We start from the raw sequence: 16,176 nt of genomic DNA on the forward strand, positions 1-16,176 counted from the left end.
CCTCTGTGGCCTACTACGCACCCCTCCATGCTCAAACGACTTCAGTCACAGCTGCAGAGGTGGTGGGGGGTGGGGGGGGCACCCCAGGACGACAAAAGCAGCATTGCATCAAGCAATGCCCAAGCCCCGCCCCTTTAATGCATGCACGGGGGGGGGCATGTGCCCCTAGAGAAGGGGCGGGGCTTGCAGTACAAGGGCAGGAGGCTGTTTCCACCATATGGGATGGACCCAAAGCAGGAAGCTTCAGCAGAGGTCCTGGATCCTGGATCCTCTGGGAATCTTGCCAGCTTCCATGAGGAGAGCAGAGCAGAGCAGAGGAAGGGAAGAAAAGAGGGAAGGGAAAAGAGAGGAGAGGGGAGGGGAGGGAAGGGAAGAAGGGGCAGAGAAGAAGAGAAAGGAGGGGAGGGGAGAAGAGGCAAGGGGGAAGGGAGGGGAGAGGAGGGGGAAGAGATAGAGAAGGAAGGAGGGAGAGAGGGAGGAAGGGAAAGGAAAAGAGAGGAGAGGAGAGGAGAGGAGAGGAGAGGAGAGGAGAGGAGAGGAGAGGAGAGGAGAGGGAAGGGGAGGGGAGAAGTGGCAAGGGGGAAGGGAAGGGAGAGGAGGGGGAAGAAATAGAAAGAGAAGGAAGGAGGGAGAGAGGGAGGAAAGGAAGAGAAAGGAAAGGAAAGGAAAGGAAAGGAGAGGAGAGGAAAGGAAAGGAAAGGAAAGGAGAGGAAAGGAAAGGAAAGGAGAGGAAAGGAAAGGAAAGGAAAGGAAAGGAAAGGAAAGGAAAGGAAAGGAAAGGAAAGGAAAGGAAAGGAAAGGAAAGGAAAGGAAAGGAAAGGAAAGGAAAGGAGAGGAGAGGAGAGGAGAGGAGAGGAGAGGAGAGGAGAGGAGAGGAGAGGAGAGGAGAGGAGAGGGAAGGGGAGGGGAGAAGTGGCAAGGGGGAAGGGAAGGGAGAGGAGGGGGAAGAAATAGAAAGAGAAGGAAGGAGGGAGAGAGGGAGGAAAGGAAGAGAAAGGAAAGGAAAGGAAAGGAAAGGAGAGGAGAGGAAAGGAAAGGAAAGGAGAGGAAAGGAAAGGAAAGGAAAGGAAAGGAAAGGAAAGGAAAGGAAAGGAAAGGAAAGGAAAGGAAAGGAAAGGAAAGGAAAGGAAAGGAAAGGAAAGGAAAGGAAAGGAAAGGAAAGGAAAGGAAAGGAAAAGATGAAGAATGGAAGGTGAAAGAATGACCTGTAACAGTTCATGCTTCACCAAAACATTCTGATCTCCTTAAAGTCCATTGTGCCTCCTCAGAAAACCACGGCACCGATGACTTCCACAAGTTAATTACACCCTGATATTAATTAAATGGTCTGTAATTACTCCTTGTCGTCGGGTGACCCTGACAGGTTTTGTTCAGAGAGCAGCCGGCACTTAGCGCAGCTGAAGCCGCCGTTCCAGAGGGCCCCCCCCATAGACGGCAGATCTATAAAAACCCCTCTTGAGACCCAAATGAGAAAGCCTCCGTCAAGTCAAACAGGCCGAGTTGCCCTCTAGAGGTTGCCCCATCGGTACCTTCGATTCTTCCTGGAGCTTTCAAGGAATTGTGGGTTGGGGTTGTGGTTGTTCCCCTTTTTCCTCCACCTTTTGACTGTCAGCACGACAAACTCCGTCCCTCCGAACGATGGCACTGCGGGAGGAATTGCTCCCCAAGTAACCTTCATCTGCAATTCAGAAAAAAGGGGGAGGTCAGACAGCACCCCAAAAATTGCCCCAAGAAATGGAAGATTCTGGTCCTTGCGGGGGGGGGGGAGGAAAGAGCAGAAGCCGATGGATGCTACGGCTACAGAAACTCCTTTGATATGAAGCTTTGCGCCTTTTCTGGGCTCGTCCTGCTAGCGGTGTGGGTTCAAATGCGGTGATGTCACAACATGTTTCTCAATGTTCCAAGCCACCACAGGAAGTGAAGACCAAGACTCGCTATCCCCACAAATTGGCAAAGTAAGGTATGAAGTATGAGCCCTATAAAAAGTTGAGGATCATAATCAGTGCTTTTTGTTTGTAAAAGAAAAAGGTGCCGGAACTCACACATGCCATATAATCCGCCTTGCCTACCCTACAAGGTTCCATCCCAAAAAAGGTGCCGGAACTCCGTTCTGAGCGTTCTATGAGGAAAAAAATATATCCCTGGTCATAGTTATAGCTATATTCAGACAGTCCTTGATTTACGGTGGCGGTTCAAAGTTCAAAGAAGAGCAACTAAGATGATTAAAGACCTGGAGATTAAAACATATGAAGAACAGCTGCAGGATTTGGGTTTGGCCAGTCTAGAGAAAAGTAGGACTAGGGGGGGGGGGGAACACGACAGCAGTCTCCCAGTATTTATCTTTATCTTCCTTTATCTTTATTAGACTTTATTAGACTTCTCCCGTAGGACTCAGGGCGGTTCACAAGGTTTTTAAAATAACAATACAACAATGACAAAAATTAAGAACAGTTAAAATGATTATATTTAGACCTTGGATAAATATAAAATATAAAACCCCAATTAAAATCCAATTAAAACCCCAATTAATACTCTCAGGCCAGGCCAGAAAGCTCAAAGATGGATGTTGAAAGAAAAATCTTCATCAGGGTCCTGTCCAAGCCGGGAATATACAAAATGGAGACTGCTTTAGAAAGAAAGTTGCATTGTATTGAAGAGGAGAGCCAGACAGAAAGATGGCTCTGGGAAATAAAACTGACCACATGGAGTACGGAGTGGTGGGTTTTTATCCCTTCTGGAGCCTTTTGTTTGGAGTTGTTCCTGTGGCATGAACTTTGACCTGAGTCTGAGTGTGCCTTTCTGGTATCCTGATCATGGTGGGTTAATCCTATTATGTCCCAAAGGTCATATCCTGCTTCCCTGGGGCCGTAGCTAATGACTATGTCCTGTGTTGGAATTTTTTTTTGGGGGGGGGGTGAGGGATTGTTGATTCTAGGGATCTTTGTGTCTTTCTAATCCCAGCTTCCTTACTCCAATCTTTCTGACAACATTATCACATCTGCATTTCTGCAGACCCGGTTTCTGTTGGGGGCAGAGAGACTTGAGGGTTGGGGGGGTTGGCTTCTGCCTGTAAGATCCTTTGGGGAAATATAATATTCTGCCTTTGAATGTTCCCAAAAATATTTCTTTCTTGGGAGGGGGGCTGACTTCCCACAAGGGGCTGCCACAAAGAAGAGGGGGGGTCAAGCTATTCTCCAAAGCACCGGAAGGCAGGACAAGAAGCAACGGATGGAAACTAACCAAGGAGAGAAGCAACCTAGAACTAAGGAGAAACTTCCTGACAGTTAGAACAATTAACCAGTGGAACAACCTGCCTCCAGAAGCTGTGAATGCTCTAACACTGGAAGTTTTTAAGAAGAGACTGGACAACCATTTGTCTGAAATGGCATAGGTTTCCTAGCAGGGGGTTGGACTAGATGACCTCCAAGGTCCCTTCCAGCTCTAGTATTCTATTATCCTCCAATTTCCATTCTTCAATCCAAGAAATGTACTTTCGCATTGCAAATTGTGGCAGCAACAATTAAGCCTGTTTCTTTTGCTTCCTGTCTGTACAACATTTTTAAAATTTAAAAATAATCTTCTTGGCTAGTTTTTATATAAGCTTGCACTCAACATGGGATACTAGACCCTTCCCCACCCCCAATATAGATAGATAGATGGATAGATAGATAGATAGATAGATAGATAGATAGATAGATAGATAGATAGATAGATAGATATAGATATAGATATAGATATAGATATAGATATAGATATAGATATAGATATAGATATAGATATAGATATAGATATAGATATAGATATAGATAGATAGATATAGTTTGATAGCAGCCTTCCAAGATCTCAGCGGTTGCCCCAAAGAAAAGGGGGTCAAGCTATTCTCCAAAGCACCCGAAGGCAGGACAAGAAGCAACGGATGGAAACTCATCAAAGAGAGAAGCAACTTGGAATTAAGGAGAAATTTCCTGACAGTGAGGACAATTCACCAGTGGAACAGCTTGCCTCTGGAAGTTGTAGGCGCCCCATCACTGGAGGTTTTTAAGAAGAAACTAGACAGTCACTTGTCCGAAATGGTATAGGGACTCCTGCTTGAGCTGGGGACTGGACTAGAAGACCTCCAAAGACCCTTTGGACTCTGATATTGATTAATTAGAATGGCACTAAAAAGGTGCAATATGACCGTTTTTCACACTTACGACCATTGCAGCATCCCCAGTCATGGGATCAACATTCAGACGCTTTGGCAACTGGCACGTATTTATGACAGTTGCAGTGTCCCGGGGTCATGTCATCATTTTTTGGCGACCTTTTGACAAGCAAAGTCAATGGCGAAGCCAGATTCCCTGAACAACCGTGCCACTAACTTAACCCCTGCAGTGATTCACTTACCAACTCTGGTGAGAAAGGGCATACAATGGGGCAAAGCTCACTTGAGAACTATCTCATTTAGCAACCGAAATGTTAGGGCTCAACTGTGATCGTAAGTCGAGGACCACCCGTACTGCTAAATTTTCGTTCTCGTGACCTTTAAGTGGGCAAAACAGTGCTCCGCAGGGCAACCATTTTTGAAGCAAGGTACCCCAAATGGGCTAACTGACAGAAACTGCACCCATCATCGGCCACCCATTGCTCTCCTGTGTTGTGCCATTGGTGAAAGAAAACAACCTATTCACAAACGCACGGCACAGTATAGGAGAACAAACCCGTCAGGACAAGATTCAGCAGTCCATCTGCATTTGAAAGACAACGGCCGCTCTTTCGAAGACAGCCGAGTCCACATTCTGGACAGAGAGGACCGCTGGTTTGAAAGAGGGGTCAATGTGGCCCTCTGGGTCAAAATTAGAATAGAACAGAGCTGGAAGGGACCTTGGAGGTCTTCTAGTCCAGCCCCCTGCTGAAGCAGGAGAACCTACACCATCTCAGACAGGTGAATGTCCAGTCTTTTCTTAAAAACCTCCAGCCATGGAGCACCCACAATTTCTGGTGGCAAGCTGTTCCACTGGTTAATTGTCCTCACTTTCAGGAAGTTTCTCCTTAATTCCAGGTTGCTTCTCTCTTTGATCAGTTTCCAACCATTGTTTCTTGTCCTGCCCTCTGGTGCTTTGGTGAACAACCTGGCCCCCTCTGCCTTTTGGGAGCCCCTCAGATACTGGAATACGCCTATCATGTCTTCCCTATTTGTTCTTTTCTTTAGACTAGCCAAACCCAATTCCCGCATTCGTTCTTCGTATGTTTTAGCCTCCAGGCCTTTGATCATCTTAGTTGCTCTTCTCTGATTTTTTTCTAAACTCTCAACATCTTTTTTGTGATAAGGTGACCAAATGCTATCCCCTGTCTACAACACGGTCCTTTCAGCAGTTCCAAGAAGATTCCATCCCATTTGCATTCGGATACAGGAAAGCCGGAGGGCATAGATAAACCTCCCTCCAAGTGGCTTCAAGAGTTCTCAGGGAGAGTGCTAAGACCAGACGACCGCAAAGAAATGGGATTTCTCCCTCCCCCCCCCCGATCCTGTCAGAACTGATTTTTCCATCACCCCCGCAAACGATGAAGCTTCTTGGATGAGAAGCAAAACATTTTCTTCTTCTTCCTCCTCAAGGAAAAAGCAGTCCAGTTGCCTTTTGAAAAAACACCTTTGAGACAACGTTTTGTGACAGTTTCCCAGGCAGTCTGGCAATCCCTCGCTCCCTTCCTCTGCCCCAACTTTCTAGGAAGAAAGTTATCTAAATATAGAATAAGAAACTGCAGCAGTGTTTGCCTTAATCCCATCTGAAATTAGATTCTCCAGGATAGAGTTTAGAGAACAATGAAGTTAATGTTCCGGATGACCTTCAAAAAAATTTTTTTTTTAAAAAAAGAAAGCCACAGAATCACTACCCAAAAAAGGCCCAAAGAAAATTTAAAGCATTCGGTGTAGAGGATGGGGGAAAAAACAAAAGCCATCTTCATACAGGAAGGAAGCATTTAGAAAAAGGATGGATTTCAGGTCAATATCCAATTCGGTTCACCATTGTTTTAGTTTTCTTCTAAAAAAGGAGAAAAATGGTGCATTATCTTATTTAACTGCTCATTATTAAAACTGACTTCATTACTGATGCTAGTGAATAGGTGGTGGATGAAGAGAAAGCAAGGGAGAGCAAGACAGTTGTTGGTGGGTGGATGAGTGGAGGGATAGATGTTAGAAATAGATGGATGGGCAGATGGGTAGATAGGTATGTCCATCAAGGCAGAGCATGGATGGATGGATGGATAGATGGATGAATGGATGGATGGATGGATGGATCAATTAGATGGATGAACCATTAGAAGGTAGGTAGGTAGGTCCACTGAGAGAGAGGGTGGATGGATGGATGAATAAATGAATGGATGGATGGATCAAATGGATGGATGGATTAAATAGATGGACAGATCGTCAGAAATTGATGGATGAAAGATGGATAGATCATCAGACAGGAGGTAGGTAGGAAGGTCCATCAAAAGAGAGGATGGATGGATGGATGGATGGATGGAATAAATGGTTGGACCACTAGAAGCTAAGTAGGTCCACCAAGCAAGAACATGATGGATGGATGGATGGATGGATGGATGGATGGATGGATGGATGGATGGATGGATGGTTGGACCATTAGAAGCTAAGTAGGTCCACCAAGCAAGAACATGATGGATGGATGGATGGATGGATGGATGGATGGATGGATGGAATAAATGGTTGGACCATTAGAAGCTAAGTAGGTCCACCAAGCAAGAACATGATGGATGGATGGATGGATGGATGGATGGATGGATGGATGGATGGATGGATGGATGGATGGAATAAATGGCTGGACCACTAGAAGCTAAGTAGGTCCACCAAGCAAGAACATGATGGATGGATGGATGGATGGATGGATGGAATAAATGGTTGGACCATTAGAAGCTAAGTAGGTCCACCAAGCAAGAACTGGATGGATGGATGGATGGATGGATGGATGGATGGATGGATGGATGGATCAATTAGATGGATGAACCATTAGAAGACAGGCAGGTGGACAGTAGATAAGTAGATCCACCAAGAAAGAAGATGCATGAATGGACAGAGTGTTAGGTATTTTTTTTACACTTATTACAATGCTTGTAATAAAATAAACCAGGGAACTACTTGCAAAACGTACAAAAAGAAGCCATACACTCTGGCACCAGCTCATTAACTTTTGCAGAATGTTACACCCCATCAAACAAAATTTTGCAACATTTAGCCAAATAGACGCATTTCTGCCTGAGGATAAATCAAATAAAACGATTCCAAGCCTGCTGTTATTAAAGGGGCCGTGCAGGAAAGGTAAAGCGCCCTGCACAACAAAAAGCAATATGGGGTGTTGTTTCAGTGCCATAAGTGTGTGACAAATTGTCGTAAATTTCCCCTCCACATCCGTCCCAAGATGCGGGTCCCAGCAAGCTTCAGATAATTTCCAAATTTTGTACATATTAATCCTGGGCTGATCTTTGATGTTTGATGACTTGAAAAAGCACCTTTAGGGGGGAAAAAAGAGTCCCAATCAGTTGGACCATTTATATAGGGAGTCCTCGACTTACAACCATTCATTTAGTGACTGTCCAAACTTACAATAGCACAGAAAAGAGTGACTGATGACCCTTTTTCACACTTACGACCGTTGCAGCATCCCCGTGGTCACGGGATCAAAATTCAAACGCTTGGCCACTGACTCGTATTTATGACGGTTGCCACGTCCCGGACTCACGTGATCCCCTTGTGTGACCTACTGACCAGCAAAGTCGGGGGGGGGGAGAGCCAGATTCACTTAACAACCATGTTACCAACTTAACAATGTCATTGATTTGCTTAACAACTGTGGCAAGAAAGGGCGTACAATGGGGCAAAATTCACTTAACAAATGTCTCACTTAACAACAGAAATTTCAGGGGTCCATTGTGGTCGCAAGTTGAGGACTAACCAAACTAACCAAGGAGAGAAGCAACCTGGAACTAAGGAGAAATTTCCTGACAGTGAGAACAATTACCCAGTGGAACCGCCTGCCTCCAGAAGCTGTGAGTGCTCCAACACTGGAAGTTTTTAAGTTTTTAAGAAGAGACTGAACAGCCATTTGTCTGGAATGGTATAGGGTTTCCTGCCTGAGCAGGGGGTTGGACTAGATGACCACCAAGGTCCCTTCCAACTTTAGTAGTAGTAGTAGTAGTAATAGTATATTTCCCCATAAACGAGGAATAAATAAATAAAACCTGAACAACATTTCCTCTGAAAACCAAACTAAAATTCGGGGTGCTTGAAACACTGGCAAACTTTCATTGGCAAAAGTTTGGACACCGGAAAAAAAAAAGATTCCGTGGACTTCAACTCCCAGAATTCCACAGCCAGCATTTGTGGATTTTTAATTCCCAGAGTTTCCAGGGGTAGCATTTGTGGACTTCAACTCCCAGAAATGCAAGAGGATCTTGGTGTCAAATTTCTGGGGTCATGTGATCACCGTTTGAGACCTTCCCAGCCAGCTTCCGACAAGCAAAGCTAATGGGAGTGGGGCGGGGGAGGAATCCAGATTTGCTTAACAACCGGATGATCCATTTAAGAACTCTAGCGATTCATTTAACAACCCTGGCCAAAAAAGGTCATAAAATGGGACATGACTCGCTGAACAACTTCCTTGCTTAACAAGAACCACAACTGACCCCCAAATTTCTGTTGTTAGGTGAGTCATTTCTTAAGTAAAGTTTGCCCCATTTTATGACCTTTCTCGCCACCGTTGTTAAGTGAATCACCGCAGTTGTTCAGTTAGTCACACGGTTGTTAAGTGAATCTGGCTTCCCCGTTGATTTTGCTTGCCAGAAGTTTGCAAAGGGGGAATCACGTGACCCCCCCGGGAGACGGCAACCGTCATAAATACGAATCAGTTGCTAAGCCTCTGAATGGTGACGACGTGACCACGGGGATGCTGCAACGGCCGTAAGTGTGAAAACGGTCCTAAATCACTATTTTCAGTGCCGCCGTAACTTCGAACAGTCACAAAATGAAACAGTTATAAGTCGAGACTACCTATACAGTTGTGCAAAAATAATATTATTATTTTTTTACAAAGAACTGGCTGAGAAAGTCTGTGCAATAGTGACAGGTTCGTCAACAACGGGCGTGCACCGATTAGCAAAATTGTGTGGTTTTGTGTAGGGGGGGGGTTAGGAAATCTACTCCCAAACATCCTCCCCGCCCCTTCAACGCCTCCCCCCACCCCGAACAATCCTTGAAACTCCAGAAGCCAAAACGCGAGAAAAACGGGTTCTGTTTGTAAGGTGGGATGCGTCCCAGCGCTGAGTCAGGAGAAAGGCAGTTCCAAAAGGAGAGTCGTCCACCCGGGACGGTAATGATTGTTTACCCAAATGTGACACAGCGATTGTGCACAAACACCTGGGCGGGGACAAACAGATCAAGACTGAAAAGAGAGATTCGGGTTTCTGTCAAAAGTGGGAAGAAAAAGAATCCCATATCCAGTTTTGGTCACCACGTTGCAAAAAAGAAGGTGGAGACTTTGGGAAAAGTGCAGCGAAGAGCAAGTGAGATGATCAAAGTCCCGGAGACTGAGACGTACGAAGAACGGCTGCAGGATTTGGGTTTGGCCAGTCTAGAGAAAAGAAGGAATAATAATAATAATAATAATAATAATAATAATAATAATAATAATAATAATAATAATAATAATAAGAAGAAGAAGAAGAAGAAGAAGAAGAAGAAGAAGAAGAAGAAGAAGAAGAAGAAGAAGAAGAAGAAGAAGAAGAAGAAGAAGAAGAAGAAGAAGAAGAAGAAGTTGGAAGGGACCTTGGAGGTCATCTAGTCCAACCCCCTGCTCAGGCAGGAAACCCTATACCATTTCAGACAAATGGCTGTCCAGTCTCTTCTTAAAAACCTCCAGTGTTGGAGCATTCACCACCTCTGGAGGCAGGTTGTTCCACCAATTTATTGTTCTCACTGTCAGGAAGTTTCTCCTTAGTTCTAGGTTGCTTCTCTCCTTGACTAGTTTCCATCCGTTGCTTCTTGTCCTGAGGGGACACCATAGCAGTCTTCCAGTATTTGAGGATGTTGAAAGAAAAATCGTCATCAGGGTCCAGTCCAAGCCGGGAATATACAAAATGGAGACTGCTTTAGAAAGAAAGTTGCATTTTATTGAAGAGGAGAGCCAGACAGAAAGATGGCTCTGAGGAAAAAAACTGACCACATGGAGTAGGGAGTGGTGTGTTTTTATACCTTCTGGAGCCTTTTGTTTGGAGTTGTTCCTGGGGCATGAACTTTGACCTGAGTCTGAGTGTGCCTTTCTGGTATCCTGATCATGGTGGGTTAATCCTATTATATCCCAAAGGTCATATCCTGCTTTTCGGGGGCTGGGGCTGATGACTGTTGGATTTTTTGGTGTGAGGGATTGTTGATTCTAGGGATCCCGCATCCTGTTTTGGTCACCACATTACAAAAAAGATGTTTGAGACTTTGGAAAAAATTCACAGAGCAGCTAAGATGATCCAAGGCCTGGAGACTGAAACATACGAAGAACGGTTGCAGGACATGGGTATGGCCAGTCTAGAGAAAAGAAGGACTAGTGGGGACACAATAGCAGTAATTTTAGTATTTGAGGGGTGCCCGCCCAGGTGTTTGTGCAGGTGTTTGTGCACAATCACTGTGTCACATTTGGGTAAACAATCATTACCGTCCTGGGTGGACGACTCTGCTTCTGCAACTGCCTTTCTCCTGACTCAACTTATTTGCCAAAGCACCTGAAGGCAGGAGAAGAAACAACGTATGGAAACTAATCTTGTCTGAAATGGTAAAGGTTCTCCTGCTTGAGCGCGGGGCTGGACTAGAAGTCCCAGTGGACAATCACTTCAATATGAGCCAGCCGTGTGCTGCAGCTGCCAAAAAAGCCAACACAGTGCTAGGCTGCATGAACAGAGGGATAGAATCAAGATCACGTGAAGTGTTAATACCACTTTACAAGGCCTTGGTAAGGCCACACCTGGAATACTGCATCCAGTTTTGGTCACCACGATGTAAAAAAGATGTCGAAAGGGTACTCTAGAAAGGGTACAGAGAAGAGCAACAAAGATGATTGGGGGGCTGGAGGCTAAAACATATAGGGAACGGTTGCTGGAATTGGGTATGTGTAGTTTAACGAAGAGAAGAGTGAGGGGGGACATGATAGCAGTCTTCCAATATCTCAGGGGCTGCCACAAAGAAGAGGGAGCCAAGCTATTCTCCAAAGCACCTGAAGGCAGAACAAGAAGCAACGGATGGAAACTAGTCAAGGAGAGAAGCAACCTGGAACTAAGGAGAAATTTCCTGACAGGGAGAACAATTAACCAGTGAAACTACCTGCCTCCAGAAGCGCTGAATGCTCCAACACTGGAAGTTTTTAAAGAAGAGACCGGACAGCCATTTGTCTAGAATGGTATAGGGTTTCCTGCCTGAGCAGGGGGGGTTGGACTAGATGACCTCCAAGGTCCCTTCCAGGTCTATTCTGATTGAATGTCAGAGCATATAAAGTTCTTTTTTTTTTCTCCCAACAGAAATCTTTCAGACACACTCTCACTGTCAGGAAATTTCTCCTTTTTCTCTAGGTTGCTTTTCTCCTTGATTAGATTGCATCTGTCGCTTCTGAGGGGTTGACCCCCCCACCCCCCCTCTCTGGGACAGGCCCTCAAACATGTCCACCACCCGAGAACAATTAAAAATAAATAAGCGAATGAATAACAAAATAACCGTGAATAACAACAATAATTTTAAAACAGTAATTAGATAAACTAAAAAGAAGCCGTCTCAAAGGGCAGAATTTGATGGACCACCGGGTGGTGTTTTTTCTCTGCCACCAATTTTCTTTCTTGCGAAAAATGTGGCCTTTCTTTGGTGTTTTAATTCTCACAATTTGCTTATCCAGGAGTAATCCACGGATTATCCACTTTTTCGCGGTATGTTGATTAAAAAAAAAACAACCTTCTAATGTCAACCTATCCTCGGGGTGGGCTGATGTAAAAAAAACACAGACAGGCAGTCCTCAATTTATGGCCAAAACTTGAGCCCAAAATTGATGTTGCTAGCTGAGAAATTCGTTAAGCGAGTTTTTGTCCCATTTAACGAACTTTCTCGCCACGGTTGGTAAGTGAATCACTGCAGTTGTTAAGTTAGTGACGCAGTTGTTCAGGGAATCTGGCTTCCCCACTGACTTTGCTTGTCAGAAGGTCACAAAAGGGGATCACACGGCCCCGGGACACGGCAACTGTCATAAATACATGTCAGTTGCCAAGCATCTGAATTTTGATCACATGACCACGGGGATGCTGCAAGGATTGTTAAGCGTGAAGATGGTCATCATGTCACTTATTTAAAGTTCTGTTGCAACTGGTCACTGAATGAATTGTTGTAAGTCGGGGACTGCCTGCAAATGAAATTGATTGATTGATTGATTGACACATCCTAGTCCTCCTTTAAAATCTCCTGGTTCTGACAAACCAGAAGTGGCTCAACCTTCCTCCTAAAATCAGAAGGAACCTTTCTATCTTTTAATAAAATGTCTGAGTTTGGAAAGGAACTATCGGGTTTCTTCTGGAATGGCAGGGCTAATGTGATTTTCCTTCCTGAAAAATGCAAGTTTTCATTTGCTAAAGAAAAATGAAAGGGTGGGGGGCTAGCCTAAGCTCATGGGACATTCTATTCCTCCCGTGAATCAAAATGAATTAGTTCAGAAATTGAATACATGAGTTAAAAATTAAGAAGGGGGATCTAACGTAGGAAATCAATCGTGTCCCATCTCATCAGCCTCTTTTGTGGCGAGCTTTCTGTTCTGCCTAGCCCAGTGTTTTTCAACACATAAGTGGACTTCTACTCCCAGAATTCCCCTGCCAGCCATGCTGGCAGGGGAATTCTGGGAGCTGAAATTCACATAACTTAATGTTGCCCAGGTTAAAAGACACTAGGCTAGACTACTTCATGTCAAGTATTTCAGGCAGTTTCTCCCCAGTGAAGATGGTCCAAGGATAATCAGACAGCATTGATGTCTAACGTAGAACTAGAACTCACCCTCTCCTGGTGATTGGCCCAAAGTCACCCAGCCGGCTTTCATGCCTAAGGCAGAACTAGAACTCACCGTCTCCTGGTGATTGGCCCAAAGTCACCCAGCCGGCTTTCATGCCTAAGGTAGAACTAGAACTCACCGTCTCCTGGTGATTGGCCCAAAGTCACCCAGCTGGCTTTCATGCCTAAGGCAGAACTAGAACTCACCGTCTCCTGGTGATTGGCCCAAAGTTACCCAGCCGGCTTTCATGCCTAAGGTAGAACTAGAACTCACCCTCTCCTGGTGATTGGCCCAAAGTCACCCAGCCGGCTTTCATGCCTAAGGCAGAACTAGAACTCACCATCTCCTGGTGATTGGCCCAAAGTCACCCAGCCGGCTTTCATGCCTAAGGCAGAACTAGAACTCACCGTCTCCTGGTGATTGGCCCAAAGTCACCCAGCTGGCTCTCATGCCTAAGATGGAAACTAGAAGTTACCAACTCCCAGTTCCTTAACCACAGACCAAACTAGTTCTCACGGGAAATAACAATAACTTAAAATAAAAATAACACATGCACTGAATCCAGCACAGCTAAAATTCACTTGACAAGCTCAGGGATGTTTGGTTTTTTTCCTTAAATCTACCACAGATTTCATTAAAGTATAATTCTCTCCCATCCTGGCAGAGATGAACAGTACTGAACTAAATTCCCTTTTAAAAAAATAAAACAGGCATGTGCATTGAAAATAAATGCATTTTTTTTAAAAAAAGTGGCATCCGAATCAAAGGTCCTATTTCAAAATGTCTCTATCAAACAAAAGGCATATTAGGAATCTTAATTCTGACAAATCAGGAACTTGCCTGCATAATTATAATGTGTTAGCAGAGGGAGGGCCTGTGAAGGAGATGAGAAAAAATAGAACGAGCCTGCCCTTTTTACAGGATTGCACGGTGATTATTTTTTTTAATGCTCCTGCCAACACCCCTGTAATGTTGCAGGACACTACAAACCTGGGCATCGGCAGCAAGGTCAAAAAAGTCAAAATGGCGCTGCTGGTTTCCATTCACATCGCTGAAATTCCGTCCCGTTTTTATGTGCGAATATACAAACGGACAACGCTCGTAACACGCAGTGGGAGCTGCCTTTTGGAATCTTCAGAACATCCCGATGGATGCTTTGAATAGCAAGCAACTTACTCAAATTTCCCGGGGTTATTTTATTTACAAAGCCTAATTACAGAAGGGTGTTTGCTATGGAAATTGGTCACATGCTTGTTGCAGCCAGGAGTCTTCCCGTCTTTGGCATTTCCATCTAGGAAGGACAACAACAACAACACGGAAGCCACAGGTGGCCAAACAAGGTCCAAACTATTTCCCACTACTAACCTGTTTGTCCTTCTCAACGTTCACAGTTTTCAAAAATGCATCAAGCTGCTCGCCTGCGGTTATTTTTCAACCAGAAATCTAAAGTCCCATCCCGAAAGCTTTGATGAGCATCACCAGGATACATTTTTCACACTCTCTCTCTCTCTCTCTCTCTCTCTCTCTCTCTCTCTCTCTCTCTCTCTCTCTCTCTCTCTCTCTCTCTCTCTCTCTCTCTCTCTCTCTCTCTCTCTCTCTCTCTCGCGCACTCAGAAACACGGGGGCATGGGCCCGTTTCGAGGGGAGGCACTTCAGGTTTGCCCACTTAGTGCATAGTTCCATCCGATTGCAATCATCATATTCCTCAAAATCAGATTTTGGCCACTCCGTAGGAAGCTAGGTAACAGATAAGCGATAGCCCAGCTTTGAAAAGAGACAGACAGACAGACAGACAGACAGACAGAGAGATGACGAGAGAGAGAGAGAGAGAGAGACAGACAGACAGACAGACAGACAGACAGACAGACAGACAGAAAGACAGACAGATGACTAATGGATAGATGGATGGATGATTGATAAGTGGATACTGCTAAGCTTGTAAGCCGCCCTGAGTCTTCGGAGAAGGGCGGGAAATAAACGGAATTAAAATAAATAAATAAATAAAATGGATAGATAGAAAAGATGATAGATTGATCAATGATGGATGGATGGATGGATAAGAGAGGAAGAAGAAGAAGAGGAGGAGGAGGAGGAGGAGGAGGAGGAGGAGGAGGAGGAGGAAGGAGGAAGGAGGAACAGACAGATAGATAGATGATAGATAGATAGATAGATAGATAGATAGATAGATAGATAGATAGATAGATAGATAGATAGATAGATAGATAGATAGATAGATAGATGAGAGAGGGGGCAGAGAGACAGATGGAGATAGATCAACAGACAGACTGACTGAATGATGGACAACTCAGCTGATAGATAGAAACATGCCAACAGGTATAGACAGAAGGTGGCTGGCTGGCTGGATGATTGGAAGGATGGATAGACGGACAGCTAAACAGACAAATAATCAACAGTCAGAGGCACAAACAGGTATAAAGGGAGGGCTGTCTGTCTGAATGAATAGATGGACAGACAGGCAGACAGATAAACAAATACTCAGGCAGACAGGCAGGGTTCCCAGATATGTGATCACCTCGCTGAGGTTGCCTGGTGGCTGCTTCAACAACAACAACAACACCCAGACACACAAACACACTTTAAAAAAAAAAACACCGCTTTCTTTCAGAAGATCGATGCCCCTCTCAGAAACTTACCTTTTCTCACTCACCAGCAAGACCACAGAGCCGTTCTGGATCTTGGCTGCTTTGACCGTTTCGTGCTCGTCCAGCTGACGGGCGTTGTAATGGAAGTTCTTTTTCCAAGAAGTGACGCCTTCTCGGACCAGGTAAGCCCTCAAGTCCATCATGGTGTCCGTCGGTCGCACCGTCAGCGGGAGCAACAGGTCTTCCTCGGCCAGGTGGACCTTGATGTGGTACCTCTTCCAACGGGAAAGACTTCTCCGCAGGGTCTCCATCGCCTCTGGCTCCCGAAAGTCCTTCCTTGGAGAACGCGGCAGCCGTCAGGAGCATCCAGCAGCTGAATGCAAGGAGGAGGAACTCCAGAGAGATCCGAGTTTCAGGAAGGAACGCCAGCCACCCTGCAGGGCAGGCCCAACCGGTTCCCGGCATATGCTAGGCTGCATTTTTCCCATTCCAAGGAAGCGCATTGTCTTTCGCCT

At 45.1% G+C, this 16,176-nt stretch overlaps 1 protein-coding gene across 1 annotated transcript; it reads right to left on the bottom strand.

Annotated features, from left to right (window-relative positions):
* Positions 1-1,564: 1,564 nt before the first annotated feature.
* TINCR (TINCR ubiquitin domain containing) lies at positions 1,565-15,972 on the bottom strand (the record flags this gene model as incomplete). The annotated part of the gene is made up of 2 exons (XM_081314302.1): positions 1,565-1,678; positions 15,713-15,972. The coding sequence occupies 2 exons, from the start codon at positions 15,970-15,972 to the stop codon at positions 1,675-1,677; spliced, it is 264 nt and encodes an 87-aa protein (XP_081170428.1). The 3' UTR covers positions 1,565-1,674.
* Positions 15,973-16,176: the final 204 nt, after the last annotated feature.

This window comes from Vipera berus (genome assembly GCF_964194415.1).
Source record: "Vipera berus genome assembly, chromosome: 1".
Classification (NCBI taxonomy): domain Eukaryota; kingdom Metazoa; phylum Chordata; class Lepidosauria; order Squamata; family Viperidae; genus Vipera; species Vipera berus.